This window comes from Archocentrus centrarchus, chromosome 21, assembly GCF_007364275.1.
Source record: "Archocentrus centrarchus isolate MPI-CPG fArcCen1 chromosome 21, fArcCen1, whole genome shotgun sequence".
Taxonomy (NCBI): Eukaryota; Metazoa; Chordata; class Actinopteri; order Cichliformes; family Cichlidae; genus Archocentrus; species Archocentrus centrarchus.
This window is the reverse complement of record NC_044366.1, coordinates 27,531,503-27,548,561: the sequence shown is the minus strand read 5'-3', so window position 1 is coordinate 27,548,561 and position 17,059 is coordinate 27,531,503. Positions and strand designations below refer to the sequence as shown.

The 17,059-nt window shown below is 41.3% G+C and overlaps 1 protein-coding gene across 1 annotated transcript in view; it reads right to left on the bottom strand.

Annotated features, from left to right (window-relative positions):
- Positions 1 to 17,059, bottom strand: part of pdia5 (protein disulfide isomerase family A, member 5) — a 65,985-nt gene that overhangs the window by 20,145 nt on the left and 28,781 nt on the right. The window contains 6 exon segments of the mRNA XM_030758587.1: positions 3,761 to 3,897; positions 5,997 to 6,068; positions 9,887 to 9,978; positions 13,125 to 13,192; positions 14,131 to 14,191; positions 15,392 to 15,484. Coding sequence (XP_030614447.1) covers positions 3,761 to 3,897; positions 5,997 to 6,068; positions 9,887 to 9,978; positions 13,125 to 13,192; positions 14,131 to 14,191; positions 15,392 to 15,484 — 523 coding nt within the window.

The window sequence follows — 17,059 nt, the reverse complement described above, 5'->3', positions numbered from 1 at the left end:
CTGAAATATTGCTGATTCAGAGTGTATGTGGGAGTGATGAGGTCAATGAGCACACTGGGCTAAACATCACTGCAGCTATAATAAAAACTCAAACGCACCAAAAAGAGAAAAAGGTGAAAGGAAATGTCACATGTATTACAGCACTGTGAGGTCAACTTGTCTGTGTCCACTGCAGCTCCAAACTCAACCTGTGGCTACATCAAACCAGCCAAAACGCTGTCACCTGGGACACGTCATTTACAGCTATATCAGCTGGAACAGCACTCTGCACAAACAACAATGAGCAATGTTTGTTTTGGTTCGGGACATAATCAGGTCGGCTCTGGGAAACAGAGCGTTCATTTGGGGGTTTTGCCACCGTATGGAGCTGCACGCAAAGCTCCCCTGCTGTGTGCCGTACAGAGGACAGTGAGAACGGCTTCACCGAGAGGTGGACAGAATGCAAGCTGATGGTGGTGTTTGGGAGGCTATTAATCTCACTCTGACAGCAGGGCCATTAAGAAACTGCACCGAAGCAGCAAGGCTCTGCATCTGTGTGTGTGTGTGTGTGTGTGTTTTGTCTATGTATGAGAGATATGTAGTGTAATTGTGTGTAATAAACATTTTGTCATGGTGTGAAATATGCATTTGATGTGTCACGGGTATGCATGTGTGTGTGCGAGCTGAAAATGTTTGATGCCACTTGTTTCAGCTGACTGCCCTTGATTTGAGTGTGTGGGTGACTGGCTGCTGTCCACGGGGGTGAGTCAAGTGCAGCACAAGCATCTGTGAAGCTGTGACACCACATCGGGAGAGGAAGGATTAGTCTGCTTCCTGCACTGTTCAAACAGACTTTCGCTCAAATATTTTTCTGCACACTCAGAGCAAAATTGGGTTTTCTTACCTAAACGACTCTAAAAACTAAAGATAATAAAAGAATTCCCGAATCTTTGTTCCATAATCCATGGTGTCTGACGCTTTAGTAAATACCAATAAAAGCAAAAATATCTGAGTTTATTCCATTTGTAAGCCTGAATAGGCAATTCAATATAAATGCAAAACCCAAGATCAAATAGAACCTGCTTGGAAAGTCATAATAATAATAATAAATTCAAAGGTCATCCTCTCTCAATTCTCTGGACCACTTCCAGCACAGCCAATAATTTTTAGTTCCAAGAAATTCTGACCAGGTTCTAGGTTTTTAACCACTTGCATGTCTGCAATTTCTTAATGGACCTCCACCTTTTTGGTTGATGATGTTCCTACCCTCACCAATGGTCACAACCTTTGGATAGTGACCAAAAAAAAGAGATACAAACAGCAGAAATAAGCTTCCTCCAAAGGGTGGCTAGCTTCTCCCTTAGAGTAGGGCAACTACTCCTCCACTTTGAAATGAGCCAGCTGAGGCAGTTCAGGCATCTGATTAGGATGCTTTCTGGGTAATATATTCCAGGCATATCCTACCAGGAGGAGGTCCCGGGTAGACCCAGAACACGCTGGAGAGATTATATCTTTCGACTGGCCGGAAAAACGCCTCAGTATCAGCGTTTCCCCGCATGAGCTGGAGAAGGTGGCTGAGGCTGAGGCTCAGCTCGGATAACGAGCAGAAACTACAGACCCCGTTTACGTGAGAACGTTTTCAGTGGTAACTGTGTCGTTTTACCGTTTTCGTTTCCAAAAACTAACGTGTTCAGATGGAAAGGTTTCAAAAACGATCCGTTTACACGCTGTAGTTCCCACTGCCAAGCCACAAGTTGGCCATGTGGACATAGGAGTCGCAACCATAGTGCGCATGTGCCAGTACCTCATTTTCAAAAAGTAGCGTTTTCACTGTCTTATTGTGCAAACGGTGCAGACTTTCATCTTGACTAGAGGCAGACATCAACTTGTGTTAAACTTCAGGTAAGTTTAACACATAAGGGCTTGGTCTCTGGCTCCAACCCAAAGATCTAACTGCGGAGTCCATGTGCCTTGTTTTTTCCTAACTATACACTGTGAATTAATTCCCTAGGATCACGCTGTCTATGCTGTGTTTTGCTGTAAGCTCCCGATGCATCTGAAAGGGAACATAAACTAGGGTGCAGCACACTGAAAACACACTTTCACTCATCACCTGCCTTGCTCTCCAGATCTGCCTCCCTGCAACTTTGTCCGCTTTCCCAAAAAGGAATTCAAGCTGGAGAACTGCTGTTTTGACACACCAGAGGTGATCCAGTGTTCCCGAGGCCCACGTGTAGTAGGACAGAATGGAATGATCTAAACGGAGCGATCCAAACAAAAAAGTCACGCTGGAAGTGGCTTCGAACTGCATGAGACCTTCAAGAGGAGAAATCAGCTGTGTGTTTCTCATTTTAATGGCCGCAGTCCTGGAATGATCACACCTCATATGTACTATGTGACACCACTGATAATGCTTTGCATTAATTTGTACTAAAAAAAAACAAAAAAAACAATATGGGTATGCAATGCAGCTACTTCTTGATTAAAAAAACTTTCTTTCTATACTGATAGCCATTAATTCTTTAGGGAAACTGATAGTTAAACACCGCATTTGGTACTGCAAAATATTGCTAAGGTTTAGCAGGGAATGATGAGACGGTGGATGCAGCAGGTCCACCTGCAGCGTTAGTGTCATGGATATGTTTTAATCACAGCTGGAGTTCCTGTTTGCCCTTTGGACTGAGTGCAGTGCTCCCAGCAGCCAGGAGGTATGAAACTCTGCTGCAAGTATCTGATCACATTTTGAAAGTAATGAATCCCTATTATACATAGCTGAAGCCAGGTTAAATGATCCTATTTATTCTGATTAGTTTATTTTAATAGAGTTGAGTCTAAAATGAGCACAGTGGGAGAGCAGCAGGTACAGAGAAGGTAAAGGGTACGGGGTAAACAGCAGGAGGTGATCCAAAGCATACAACTTAAAAAAAAAAAGAAAGAAAAGAAAGGTCAAAAAAAGTCAAATCAAAGTGAATAAATTTCCATGATTTCAAAAAAAAAAAAAAAACGTGTATTGCATTTGTTGACATACCAAAGTTAATTTTGGCATCTCCCTCACACGCAGGAGGGCTTCACAAATGCAAAGCAATCTGGGATCTAAGCTACTGAACAAAAACTGGCATGTTTACAAAGTTCTTTGTAACAACAGAAGTATGTTGCGTGAATAAATTGACAAGCAGGCTTATGTCAGCCATATGGAAACAATGAGGCGTTGGTTGCGGAGATGAGCTTGTGTGCGAGCGCGCCGTACAGAAAGCTAAACTTACTGCAGCCACTTTGTCTCTGAGTCTGTTTTCCATCTTTAAATCTGTCTTCGGTTACTTTATCCGGCTGATCGTTAATACTGAGCACGACAGTCAAACAGTGATGTTACTGATGTGACTAAAGAACAGTTCAAGACGAGAATGTCTTCCAGTGCAGGAAGGAATGAGGGGCTCCTCTGACATGCTGCTGAAGTTATTCTCTGCATGTGATTACTATATACAAGTACCACATGTACCACATTATTGGACTCCTTCATTATTACCATCATGAGTAGAATCATGATGGTAATTTTGAACCCATATTGCCCATTTTTTCATTGGACTAGAAGTGTTACCTGGAAGTGTTACTAGATCCCACTACTCCCTTTTCTGCACTGAACTTTTCCCAACTCAACAGCGACTGAAGCTACAACCAGTGAGAGTGAAGGATACTATTGAGTGACATATGCATCCAAAGTTTTACATTTAGCAGTTTGATAAACCTTGCTCTTTAACTTTTTCACTTTTGCTTTCTTACTCACAAGGGGCGTAAAACATGACCAGGGCAGCAGGATGTTCCTCCAGGAAGCTGTCAAAGGACTCATCGGTCAGGTGGAAGACCGGGGAGTCCGTCTCAGACCAGGGGACTTCAGGGGTCTTCGGCTGGGGGGGCTGAGGACTAAAACAGGAAAGGGAGAGAACAAGGGAATCAGAGGTGAAAGACTTTTTAAAAAGCAGAAACATTCCAGCTTATGTGTAATCTGTATAGAGAAAAATTAAATATAATCAGACACAGCTGCAGCGCACACTCCACCCAGTATGTCACAAAAACACATACAGGCACTCAAACAGACACACACACACATACACACACACATCTGAACAAAAGCAGCCCCACCTTTATGGCAGAGCACACTGCTCCAATGCCAAGAATGAGTGGACACAGACAGCATAAACACTCACTTAAAAAGACACACTCAAACATGCCCCTCCTTGTGCAAGCTTTCCTCCATCTAACACACTCTGGCCTGAGCCAATGTGCTGAAGCTGCATGAGGCTGATAGATTAAAAAAAAACCTGAGTGCTAAAAACAAATCTCCAGCTATGTCAACTATCTAATATACATCTGTGATACATAAACAGCTCTGGATCAAGGTTTATCAGGGACTGACACAGCACTTAGGCCTTATCAGATGACATCTTTGTTGCTTGGATATAATCGCCAAAGGTACCAATGCTTACGTCTACTTCTGTGTCCAATTCTTGCCTTCACGCTACACTTTAGAGTAACAAACTCAGAAGCCGTATTAAGTACAGGTCAAGAGACTAGAATGCAGTGTACAAAAGGAAGGGACTTCACTAATTCAACAGAGTGCCTTCAGTATAGCTTCTGACCGAAACGGCTCCTGCTGGCAAAAAATAAAATATTCGTATTCAATCCTGTCAGTGCAAATAGCAAAGGGCATCACTTTAGTGCAGCAAGCAACTTAGGTGGAAATTTATTAAAAAAAAAAAAAAAAAAAACCTGAGTCAGCTGAATCTGAACATAATGAAACATTAAAAATTTGGGATTTGAAGTTTGGGTGAGAAATGGGAGATAAAAAAAAAGTCAGTGGCTACAGAAGGAGCACAATGGACTATTCTGGAAAATCTCTGAGCACCGATTACTTCAAAAACCTTTTGAAAAAGAAAAGCTTTTTCTTTTTCATGCAGCATCTCATATTAAAAAAAAAAAAAAATCTCTGACACAAAAAAATGCAAATCTAATGGTGCTTGCAAGAGGGGCGCGTTCCACTTTTTTACCATATGGAACATGTTCCTGTGAATATCAACTAAACTGGTCAAGGCAGATGGCCTCTCTCTCCTGCAGCCTGGTCCTGCTCAAGCTAAAAGAGATTTTCCTCCCTACTATCACCAAGTGCCTACTCAAAGGGAATCACTGGGAAATCTTGCTTTTATTATGTAAAGAGCACAGAGACGAGCTACTATATGTTGTGGTTGTTGTGTGTAGGACATTAAGGATATTATTAGTTTGAAATTAATGAAATGTAGTGGAGAAAATCAGGTCATGTGATATTATGGTAACAGAAACATAATTAAATGTACACTGTTTGTTTTTTTTTTCTAAAATATGAGCTGCAATTAGACTTACATGCATTTTAAATATGGCAACAACTCCTTCAATTTGATTCCCTGACAGCCAGCTTGGCCCCCCACTTTTAAATTAGTCTGAAAGGCCCTGAATAAGCAGGTTAGTCAAAGTCTCAGACCGGGGATGGTGCCGTTATGCCTCGGGGCTAATAAGAGCCCACAGGCATGGAATACATCCCCTGCCTGTCTCGCTCCGTTTCCTGCGATAGCTGTGAAAGCCTTGCTCTGTGCCCTCTGGCTGCAGCCCTGTGGACAGTAGCGGCTTTCCTGCCAGTGAGAGACAGGGGGTTACGGGCAGAGTGTGAGCCAAGGTGAGAAAGAAAAATGAGACAGGAACAGAGCAGGTGTAGATTGATGACACTGTGGCAAGGTGAGTCAGGGTGAGGAGAGGGAAGAGAATTTGTGAGAAAGACCACAGCAGAAGGAAAAGGTGACGCCTGACATTTAAGGTGGTGGTGGTGGTGGTGGTGGTGGTGGTGGGGTTACTTGTTAGAGGCAGAAGTCAGACTTTAGTTCAGAAGCTCCATTATTTCTTTCTATTAGCTAAAACTGCTCAGGACATTATCAAGGCTTCACTTTGTCCTACTTAAAATCTTCAGTGGGTGAAGTGACAGTGACCATACTTACTTCTTCAGCCAGTCTGCAATGTCCTTGGCTGTGGCGCCGTAGTTCTCATAGTGGTGAAGGAACTTCCCCTTCCTAAAAGACAAAAGAGCATAAAACTCAGATCATCTCGAAACCACGACTTAGCAATGTGAGTTTTAAAACCACTGCCAAAGACATCCGTCATTTGATGTTTTTTGTAAACCTAACGACTTATATTACTGCAGCATCACTGCGTTTAATTTGAAAGCACACTCCACCCAAAACATGTCTTCTTAAAAAAAAAAAAACACATGACCAACAGCTCTAAAAGGTGGGTCTGGGAAGTTGCCCTTTTGTAGAGCACAACAGCTACAGTCAGTTACAGTACCACATCAACACATTTACTGACTTTTCACAAACCACTGCTCAATGCTAATGCTCAGTCTGCTTAGGACGCTATGAGAGAGAGAGACGTGGTGCTCAGTGAATTCTGAATTGAAATCTACAGGAGGAAGGAGAGAAAATAAATCTTTTTAAAACCTTATTTTGGGGCAAATTCAGGAAATCTTTTAGGTAGTTTATATCAAATTTGGTGATTCTGTGTGTGCAGTTTTATTTAGATAGTAATGCCCAAATAAATGCCCTGAAGCATTTCGGGAGGGCTGCTGAGTGGCTAACCTTGATATTGGAAAAATGTTGGTACACTCAACTAAGATTTGAACCTATTAGGATCCAACCTTATTTTTTGTTTAAGGAAATCATCATAGACTACTTAAAGGTGTTTTAAAATGAACAAATATTGAACCAACAGTATTTCTGTGGATGTTTTTCAAGAGTCAGAGTTGGAAACCACCATCATTCACAAAAAATTACTGCCGACTCCTCAAACAGCCCACAAGAGGCTCAATCTCGAAAGACTTATTTTCTGCGATGTATCTTTTCTTTATTGCCATCTTTACAAAAAAAAAAAAAAGGCAAAAATCAATTAAACGATTCTTTAAATCCCAACTTGTGGTGATCAACAGCTCTTTGTTCCATGAGGCTGAGACTACATCTCAGTCAGAACTCAAAAAGTTGTGACGCCTTATCGCTTCCTGCAAACCTGACATTGAAGAAAGCCAGTAACTCGGGTCATGTGTGACAGACAAAAAGACGGGATCTTAAAGTCACAGCAAACATAATATCAGCAGGTTTCTCGCACAGAGATATGCATCAGGCCTTTTCGCAAACAGTTCAAAGCCAAAAGGTAATGTTTTAGAGAGCTGTGTCTCTGACAAAAATGTTAACAATTTTCTATGTAAAGTTCAGCTGAAAAGTGCACATTAGGAATGCGAGTCGTTCGCCGTAATGCATTTGAAATGAGCTGGAAGCATTTCTTCAGCCCCACAGTCTGAAAAAAAGAGAAAAAGATTCAAAACTTAAGAAGATTTTCTTCATAGGAATGAGTTTATCTACTGCATTCACTGTGACTAAATGAAGGCTGGAAAGCGGACACGGTGGCTCAGCCCAATGTCGAAGGATCAATGTCAGTACAGTAGTTACTGGCTCTGGGCAGAGTGATTTTGAAAACACAGAAGGTGATGACGACTGCAGTTACGGCTCCCCAAACGCAGAGCGGACACTATTAAAGGTGATACATGATTACGCACAGTGGATTTGAAGCTTAAAACTTGCATCTTAAGTGAAGCGACTTCTGCGGCAGAGAGTGGCTGCTTGGAATTCAATCAGTGAGATTTATGACCAACTCTATATTCACTTGCTTTATCTCTGCTGCTGTAAAGTACACCGAAACCTTGTAAAAAAATCACACTAAGGAAATTTGAAATAAATGTAATTTAACCAAGAGTCACTAGCGTTTCTGCAAAAGGACACGGCAAGGACAAAAAAGCTGAAAGACTTCCAGTTTTTTGTTTGAATATTTGATAGGAACTTAAGGTGTGCTGTACCGCTGGGGGAGTAAGCTTTCTTAATCTGTACAACTGAAAACCTAAAAGACCTTGAAAACTTGCTCCTACAACGGGTGCAATGGCGAGATAACTCCGACGGTGCTGATGCCGATTTACCCTGCAGTGATTAGCTGCTGTTTATCAGTGAGGGGCTCATTACTGAAGCCAATGGTCGTTAGCTAGCCGTGTGCTGACACTAATGCACTCGCGGCTAACGGACTGGCTCCGGCTCAGCTACACACAAGTGAGCTGGCATGCACGTGCACCTGCATATACACAGTACACACACAGCCATGCATACAAGAAAGAAGTGCACACAAACAGGAAGGTGGCAAGAGCACACACGCGCGCGCACGCACACACACACACACACACACACACACACCCACACACACACACACTGACTAACCACAGAGGCACTTAATCAGTCCCGGTCTAATTAAAAGGCCAGACTGGAATGAGAGAGTGTTTAATGTGGAAATAGGGATGATAAAGCTAGTGCAGGAGACATAAAGAAGCAGAGCACAGTGACACCCCAGTAGCCTCACGGTTAGGGCGCGTCCCACACAACAGCAATGTCCATGGCTTGACCCCCAGCTGACCTTAGCTGCATGTCACACTCTCTCTCCTTTTCTTTCCAGGTGTCCACTTCTGCATTTCCATTACAAACCACAAACATATTTAAAAAGAAAGAATAAAAAAAGAAGCAGAGAACAGAGAGCGTGCGCTTAGTTAACAACACTGTAAATATGAGGACAGTGCAGAGACGCTGCAGCTGGGGGTGGTGGGGGTCTGCATTAAACAAACACTATCAGTCACACTCTCAATTCCTACTGCGTATGTGGCCGCAAGCTGTGATTTTGTGTGTATGTGTGTCTGTATTCATATTTGGACACTGGTGCTGAACAGTCATCTGGAGTTATCAGATTGCCAACAGCATACATTTCTTCCAACACCTAAAACAAAGTGCTAAATCAATGTCACATGTGGCCTTAAGGTGTTGTTAAAGATAAAAAAAAAAAAAAAAAAAAAACCCACAGTGCTACAGCATATTAAGAGCCTTTACTTAGTCGACCATGTTAATAATTTAAAACGCTGGCTTTATTAGGACCTGAGGGAGTCTCTACAGAGACAACAGCACTGGGTGAAACAATACAACAGCTCACTTCATATCAGAGGGGTTTGTTTGGAAATTATTAAAGGCTGTCCATTTTAAAAGCTAAATTTTACTCAACTACTGTTACAATGCAGTGCTTTGTTATCTGGGAAGACAACGAAAGAGACAATCAAAAAGTTTGTGCTTAAAAATCAAGATATTTTTTAACAGCTCCGCAGTGCTTAAGGGGCAAATGACCCTTCAAAGTCCCCTCAGTTCATCCGCACTTTGAAACAAGACATTTTAGCTCCTCTCCCTTTAAGATGACTTTCTTCTGATTGGCTGCCTCTCGCAAAAAAAAAAAAAAAAAAAAAAAAACACAGGTGGAACTTCTCCAGATCTGTATCTGAGATGATCGTACTAAACATATTCCTGCTGTTTAATATCATATCCACCTCTGTAACATATGTAAAAATAATGAAAAACATTAAAGTCCATTTTTGAATGATAAAAAAAATATATAAAATCCTTTTTTTGTCTGACAACTAATCATTACTTCAACTCTACTTCATTGATAACCGTACACCAGCACCAGTGTTTTCTCCTTTTTTTCTGGCAGTAGCACCCAGCTATACCTTGACCAACTCCTGCGAGTTTACATTTTCAAAGATAAGTCCACAGGATCCCGAAGTTTGTCAGAAACTTTCTCCTTTGCACCCGTACGAAGGAAATGCAAACCTTAAGGGGTCACCTTTGCGAGCTGTTAGTCTGCTGCTGTTTAAATAGGCCAAGACGGCACCATCTATTTGAAGTGGCCCTACTCTGATGTCTTGAGCTTTGGAAGTCAGGGACTAAGCCTAAAGAGAAACGGATGAGAGGACTCGACTCACTCAAAGTAGCAGAAGGTTGGGTAGCCTTTGACGTTGTACTCCTGCTTGAGGCCGTCAAACTCAGCTGGGTGCACATTCATTCCTGCTAGTACCTTAAAAAAAAAATAATATGAAAGGAAAAATGAGACACGGGCCATCAAAGATGTGAAGAAAAGTGAAGGCAGAGAGAGAAAAGCAAAAGAAAGAACATCAAACATCAGGACCGGCCCGTCATCATCAGAGGGCCCCAAAATAAAAAAAGATGGATTACTCCAAGTATGAACTGTGAAACAACACAGGTCCAATGACTGCTAATTAGTGGGCTGTGATCAAACACCCACGGCTATCAACATCTTATTGACTTCTTAATTGAAAAGACAGAATATGATTTGCCTGAGTCATATTAAAAAGATGATTTTAGACGCCCACATAAACAAAATCTATGTAGGATCCCACTCAGTGGATATAGCAAACACACACCAGTACAGTATGTGCACATCTAGTAAGCACACTACAGTACAATGCAGCAATGCTAAGCACGGTATGTCCAGCATAAAAGAAAACTACTATAATTGTTAGAGGTACAGAACTGTGTAAAAGTCTTGAGCCATTACTCATTTCTTAATATTTTGCTGCCAAGAAGTTGGACTTTTTTCTAATTTTTTTTAACAGTGGTCTTCAACAATAGTTCTCCGAACTTCCAAAGTTTTCTTTGGACACTGGCTGCTTTTTTACTCGTTTTCAGTCCGGTCCTCATACCCAACCATTTTCAGAGGAATGTTCATTTTTGTTTGTTAAGCCACACAACGCTGACCTACGAATCATTCTAGCATAAAAAAAGAGAGCTTTTTATGCCTGAAAAGAGATGAATCAGTATTGTGTGTACACATAACAGAAAACTTGGCAAAAAATCATTTTAAATTGTATCTTTAGGCACTTTGTTACTAGCAGCCTGTCACAAAAACACATAATTTTTTCCTATAACACAGTTTGACAGGCATAAAATTGTATTTTTGCACCATCAAGGTGATTCCTAAAGAGCTATTAGCTGAAAACCTGGCATATCTCAGCATGGTGCACAGTATGTCCTTAAAACTGGACAAGTAGAGGACAAAGAAGAAGTGGCAGGCCTAAAAAGCTAAGCAGATGAATAGTATCTGAAAATCATATCCTGATGAAATAGAAAATAAAATCCATCAAAGACGTGACACAGGATCTGAGAGATGCATCTGGACCTTCAGTTGATCAATCTACTGTTCACTGAAGCCTCATCAGAAACTGTCTCAGTGGAAGGGTGGCTGTCAAGAAGGCCTTCTTAGGGAAGGGAAACAGGGAGAAAAGGCTGAGGTATGCCACATTACACAAGAACTGGACTGAAAATCAGTGGCAACAGGTCTGATGATGGAGTGATGAATCCATCATCAGTCCAGAGGAGGTCAGGAGAGAGGTTCAGCAGTGAGTGTCTACAGCAGGGGTGCCCAAACTGCCAATGAAGTAAAAATAGAAGAAGCCACAGTGGAACACCATCAGTCATGGATCGGCCTCCCCAGAGCCCGCACCTCAACATTATTGAAGCAGTGTGGGATCATGTTGACAGAGACCAGTACAAAAGGCAGAAACATCCAAAGAACAGCTTTGAATGTCCTTCAAGAAGCCTGGAGAACTATTCCTGAAGACTGCTTAAAAAGATAAGAAAGCTGCCTTAGAGAGTTCATGCTATAGTGAATTTCCCATTTTCCTAACAAACTATACAGAAATGAGGGGTGGCTCAAGACTTTTGCACACTACTCTATGTAGTATGGTTTTGGGGAAAAGTAGAAGGAAACATTATGTAATATAGAGAAAGCATCATTATGTAACATGATGGAATATTTTGTTTTTCAAAGAGAACTGACCTTATAGCCAGATAGTTATAGTTAGCAACACTGCCACAGTTAAGAGTCAGTAGTCCAAGGCCTACTCCACTGCTTATAAGTAAAAATGTACATGTGAAAATATTTCTTCATTACAGAAAGTTATCTGATATAAAATCAAACAACTGCAACATCCCAGATTCCCTCTGTAATAAATATTGTACAAAACACACACACAAAAAAAAAATAGGGAGAGGAACATCATGACAAACCCGATGCCTTCTTCCCTTTTTAAGGACGGTGATCCTCAACAAAATCCTGTTATGTGTCACAACTGCTATTGAGCGATAACACAGAAGAAACCTAAAACGCTGGAACGATACAATCAAATCACATCCCCACATTAATCTGTGTTTTTTTTTCAGCTATATCATCCCGACAAGATGCAACACTTCAGACGTCACCTTTACGCCTTCTGAGCCACGACACGGAGGCGAGAAATGTGTGATACAACTTGGCTGACCACCAATTCAGTATTCCTTTCTAAAACAGCACTGCTATTCTCATGCGGTACCAGGCACACTCCCTCATCCTATCTCAGCCTAACACACACACACACACACACACACACACACACACACACACACACACACACATCCAAACAGTGTACCAGTTTCCGGTTAAGAGGCTTAAACCATCACTACTCACAATGATGAAAACAAACATGTAGTTAATTATCTTTTCATGTGATCCTTGAAGGAGAAATGTTTATGAGATGGAAACATTTTTCTTTCGCAAATCATATCTCAAGTGCTGTAAAAAAAGAAGAAGAAGAAAAAAAAAAAGACCCTGACACGTTCCCACCTATGATGAAAACTAGTAGAAAAAGTAAAGTCAGGACTACAAAGACTGGACAGGTTAGACTGACATTTTATCTCTAAAAACAAATTCCAGCTGGGAGGACTTTTGCCCTCAACTGTGGCTGAAAGTCTCAGCCAAAAAAAAAAACATATAAGAAACATATTTAACACAGTCTGCAGCTACAGTGAATTCCTGTGCAATGCTTTAAAACACTAAAATCATTGGAAACATATTGCTGTGCAATCAAAACACAGATGAAATATTAATTAAGCCCAGCAGAGAGAGAGGATCGGGACCTTTGAAATGCCTTTAAAGGCCAGCTGGGTTATTGTGCTACTAACTCAACGCATAGTGCAAAAGCTGATCAGGTATTATACCTGAGAGAGTCTCTGCAGGAAATACAACCGAGGAAATGCCTTATTTAGTCTGTCTGTACCTTTGCAGATTTCCGAACTAACCGTCCTGACATTTCCCCGCAGATCAGAGACAGGTGATGCAATACGACAGAGGGCCGACTGACTGAGGGGCATTTTTAGCACACTTACATATTTCCCTTTTGTCTCTGTGGCTGCTTGCTGAAAAATGGGCTGCATTCTCTTACAAACTCCGCACCCTGCAACCAAAATACAAAAGAGAACAGCAGAGGTTATTACAGAGAAGTCAATGGGAACACTGCTCTGACAACTATATGATAATCTATACGACTGTCAAAAGATTTCCCATCATCTGCCAGGAGAAGTTTTTTTCTGGTAAACAGCAGCTCTCAGTATGCTATCTGCTGTGAAAGATATGATGCACTGAGAATAATTGAGCACAGCACATGGGGAGGAAAAAAAAAACCATGGGAAGTCTTTTCTATTGAGCGGCAATACGAGACAACAATTAACTGTGCGCTGAATAAAAACGCTTCTGCTCTTACTTTGGCAAAACGATCAGCAGGTCTGTCATTTACACAGACGCCGCGACTTAATTTTGCTAAACAAAGAGCGACGGCGATAATCTGTTGCTTTATTCCTGGTTCATATTCTTAGAAACTGAAAATCTTTTTGTATGGAGTGATCGATGAACAAAACAAGCAATTTAAGCAGTCAATATAGACTCTGGGAACGAGTGGGTCTTTAAAAAATCCACCTTTATTTTAAAACTTAGTATCCAATTTGTATACATAATAACAGAGTTAACCGGTGAAGAAAGAACTCCTTAGTTGTAGTCCTTTCTCCCCCCCATTATAAAAACTGTGTAGACAATCAATAGATGTAGACAGTGTGTCATGTTTGCCAGATACCATAAATGTATACAATCATACTGCAGTATTGATTAAAACAGTATAGTATTACAAAGTAAGCTCCAGTTTATTGACCTATTCCCCAAACTGTACTCTCTCACCCTCAAATGAGGCACCTTATAGCAGGAGTTAATTTAATATTTGAGGACAATAATAGCTACTCTTAGTTTTTCCGGGCATGCTGTTTTCCCATCGCAATAGCAGCACTCGTCCCAGTTACTGCGAGCTGCTAACGCTGCAGCAACAATGCAATAATAAAGACTCACAGGGCGCATAGAACATTATGAGGACCGGCCTCTCTTCTTTCTTCAGCAGCTTCCTGAAGTCCTTCGAGAATGAAGGAGAAAACGAGATGGTGATTAAGTCACAATTAAGCAAAACATATGTACACAATGTACACCATACACAACAGCTTGATTCCTCCAGTAACGTGCTGCGGGTTAGATTTCCTAATTTATCTCTCGCACTCTTAGCACGCTCTCAGGTTTAAAATAACAAATCATCACCTTTGCTTTTTCAGCCGCATGTTCGACTGTGTGTAAGTTACTCATCAGGCTAATCACAGAAAAAAGGAAAGGGAGGGCTTTCTTCTTTGGACAGCTGGCACATCAGCCCCCATACCAGTTTCCATTTTTCATCATCACTCTCGTGAGCTCAGCTACTTCCCGAAAACATAAAGATCACACATTCAGCACAATCTTATCTTAACACATTCAACAAGCCTCAAGGCAAGACCAGGCGATAACCAGGTCTGATGCTCTTCAAATTAAAGGAGACTTGTTATGCTTTGTTTTCTGTTACATGGGTACTTTTGCAGCAGTGGATGCTCAGGTTTCACGCTGCTCTAATCGTTTGAGACTGTTTTTTTTTTTCTTTCTACTCTTTCTACTCATCGGTATTGTTAATACGGGCATCTCAGGCACAAAGCTCTGGCTGCTATTTAAACCTGCTGTTTGTGAGGTGCAGCCAATCAGGAGAAAGCTGGCTGTGTGAGCCTAAAGGGAAAGGAGCTAAATAGCTTCTTTCAGACTGGGCTGCACCGAGGCACAGTATAAGATAAATAAAGCTTATTTTAGCTGCGAATCATGCAAAGCTACTGCAGTCCACAGGAAAAAAGTATATAGAGTTAGAAAAAGCACCTCTCTGTATGCACTTTATCCAAGAATGGGTTGGCTGTTTGTGAATATGCTGTGATAACAGTGGTGTCTGACTTGTCTGGAGGCTTCTGGGCTGTAAAGTCAGGGCTGTGCAAGTGACTTCACAAACTAGGCCGAGTAGCTATTTGACAATAAAGCCCCGATGTTGCTTTTTGTGTGCGGGGCTTTGTGTTGGTGAGATGGAGATCCTGCAGTATCAGAGTAGGGGGGGCTAATCAAACCTTCAACAGATAAACAGAGGAACGATGGACCCTGCATTTGAACGTCGCAGTAAAAGTATGCCACCACTGAGGTTCTTGATGCCTTCAATGAAGGCCAATTGATATTAAATTAATCCAAAGTTCAAAAGGCTGTTTGGGTCGCTACTTACTTTTTCCGTCTCTATGTGGATGACATCTTTAGCCTCGGGGTTCTCCTCCCACAGTGGGGGCCCTGATGGGTCTTTCAAGAACGCTACCATCGACTGAATGAAAACAAAACAGCAAAGTCAGAATGGCAAAGCCTGTCTAAACAAAGGCAACATTTAAATCATGCAGCGACTTTTCACTGGCACAAAACAATCCTGGGGTGGGTGGGTGGGGGTGGGGGGTGACTGGTGATTATTTATATTGCTGAACTCACTCCTAAATTTAGTTCAGGCAGTGCTGTAGGCTGTGCCAGATGGAAGCTCATATAGATTAACATGTTCATGCATCCAAGAGGTGTCAGGGCTATTTCAGTAGCTCTAAGTGTCTAGTAATGGGCTCGGTAAAGCTTTCTGTAAATATAATGAACCATATGTCTGTGGAGCCAACAGCAGGAAATATTTCTGTCAGCTGTGATATAACAGCGACGCATGTACACGGGCGGAACATTTAATGATCTCGACTTTATTATCAGAACTACTCTGTAATGGTTTAAACTGAGACTTTTGGTGGTTTATTGTTTTTGATGCCTTTTAATCTGTCAGAGAAGCAACACAAACACTGTAAACAAAATAATAAAACCATGGCAGCGAATTCAGAAGAGTGAGAGCTGCCACCTTATGATGAGTTTCTCTGGCAGAAACTCATTGAAAAAAAAAAAATAAAAAGAGAAAGTCCGACATATCCTAAAGAATTTTGAATAGAGAGAAACGGTGAATTTCAATTATGTCTAAAATCATAATTTGAATTTTAGGAATTTTAAAGAGAGAGATTTTAATCATCTATATGCTGCAACCGTCTTGCAGTGAAAGGAAGTGAAAGACTTTAAGCTGACCATCGTGACTGTTGTGGCTGATGCATATTTTATACTGTACTTTCTGTATTCCAAACATTTCTGATCTGTGAGGTATCCTTAAATATGTAACCTGCAGCTGGATAACTGGTAACAAAATTAAGGTTTTGATTTTTTCCTCAGGATATGTTTGCTACAGAATCACAGAGTAACAGATGGTGCTATGACCTCATTAACAGGTCTGGAGGCTATAAGCTAAATCAGTCTAGTGTGCCAGCGTTAGTTGAGGCAGCCAAAGTGCAGACCTGTAAAGAGCATCATTAGAGGTTTTGCATCACATATTAAAATATTAAAGTTGTCGGGTGTGGCTTAGTGCAGTTTTTCCTTACTACAAATATAACTTGCAGTTAATATGAAGATAAATAATTTGACGTGACACTAGGGCTGTGCTATATCATTTCATCCGTGATAATACCAGTATAAATGTTTACGTGACATAAAGATAGAATTGCTATAGAAAAAACATGCATTTATGTTCCCTAGTGTGCACAGCAAAGAGAGCGAGAGCCAAGTGTCAGCCTCAAATGATGATTCAGTACCTAAAAAGGGTGCTACTTCAACAGCCTCCAACAAAGCACAACACTCTGCAAAATATGCAAGAAACATGTTCCTGCTAAAAACAGCACACTTGTTTCACCACTTGAGGCCTGAGATGCTAGGTGCTGCTGATGTACATAAAAGACTCAACCAAGCATCGCTAGCTGCACTGGCTAGCTGCACTCCACATGACAGGAAGATCAAAGAGTGGATGGAAATCACTGATGTGGTTACACGGTAGAAA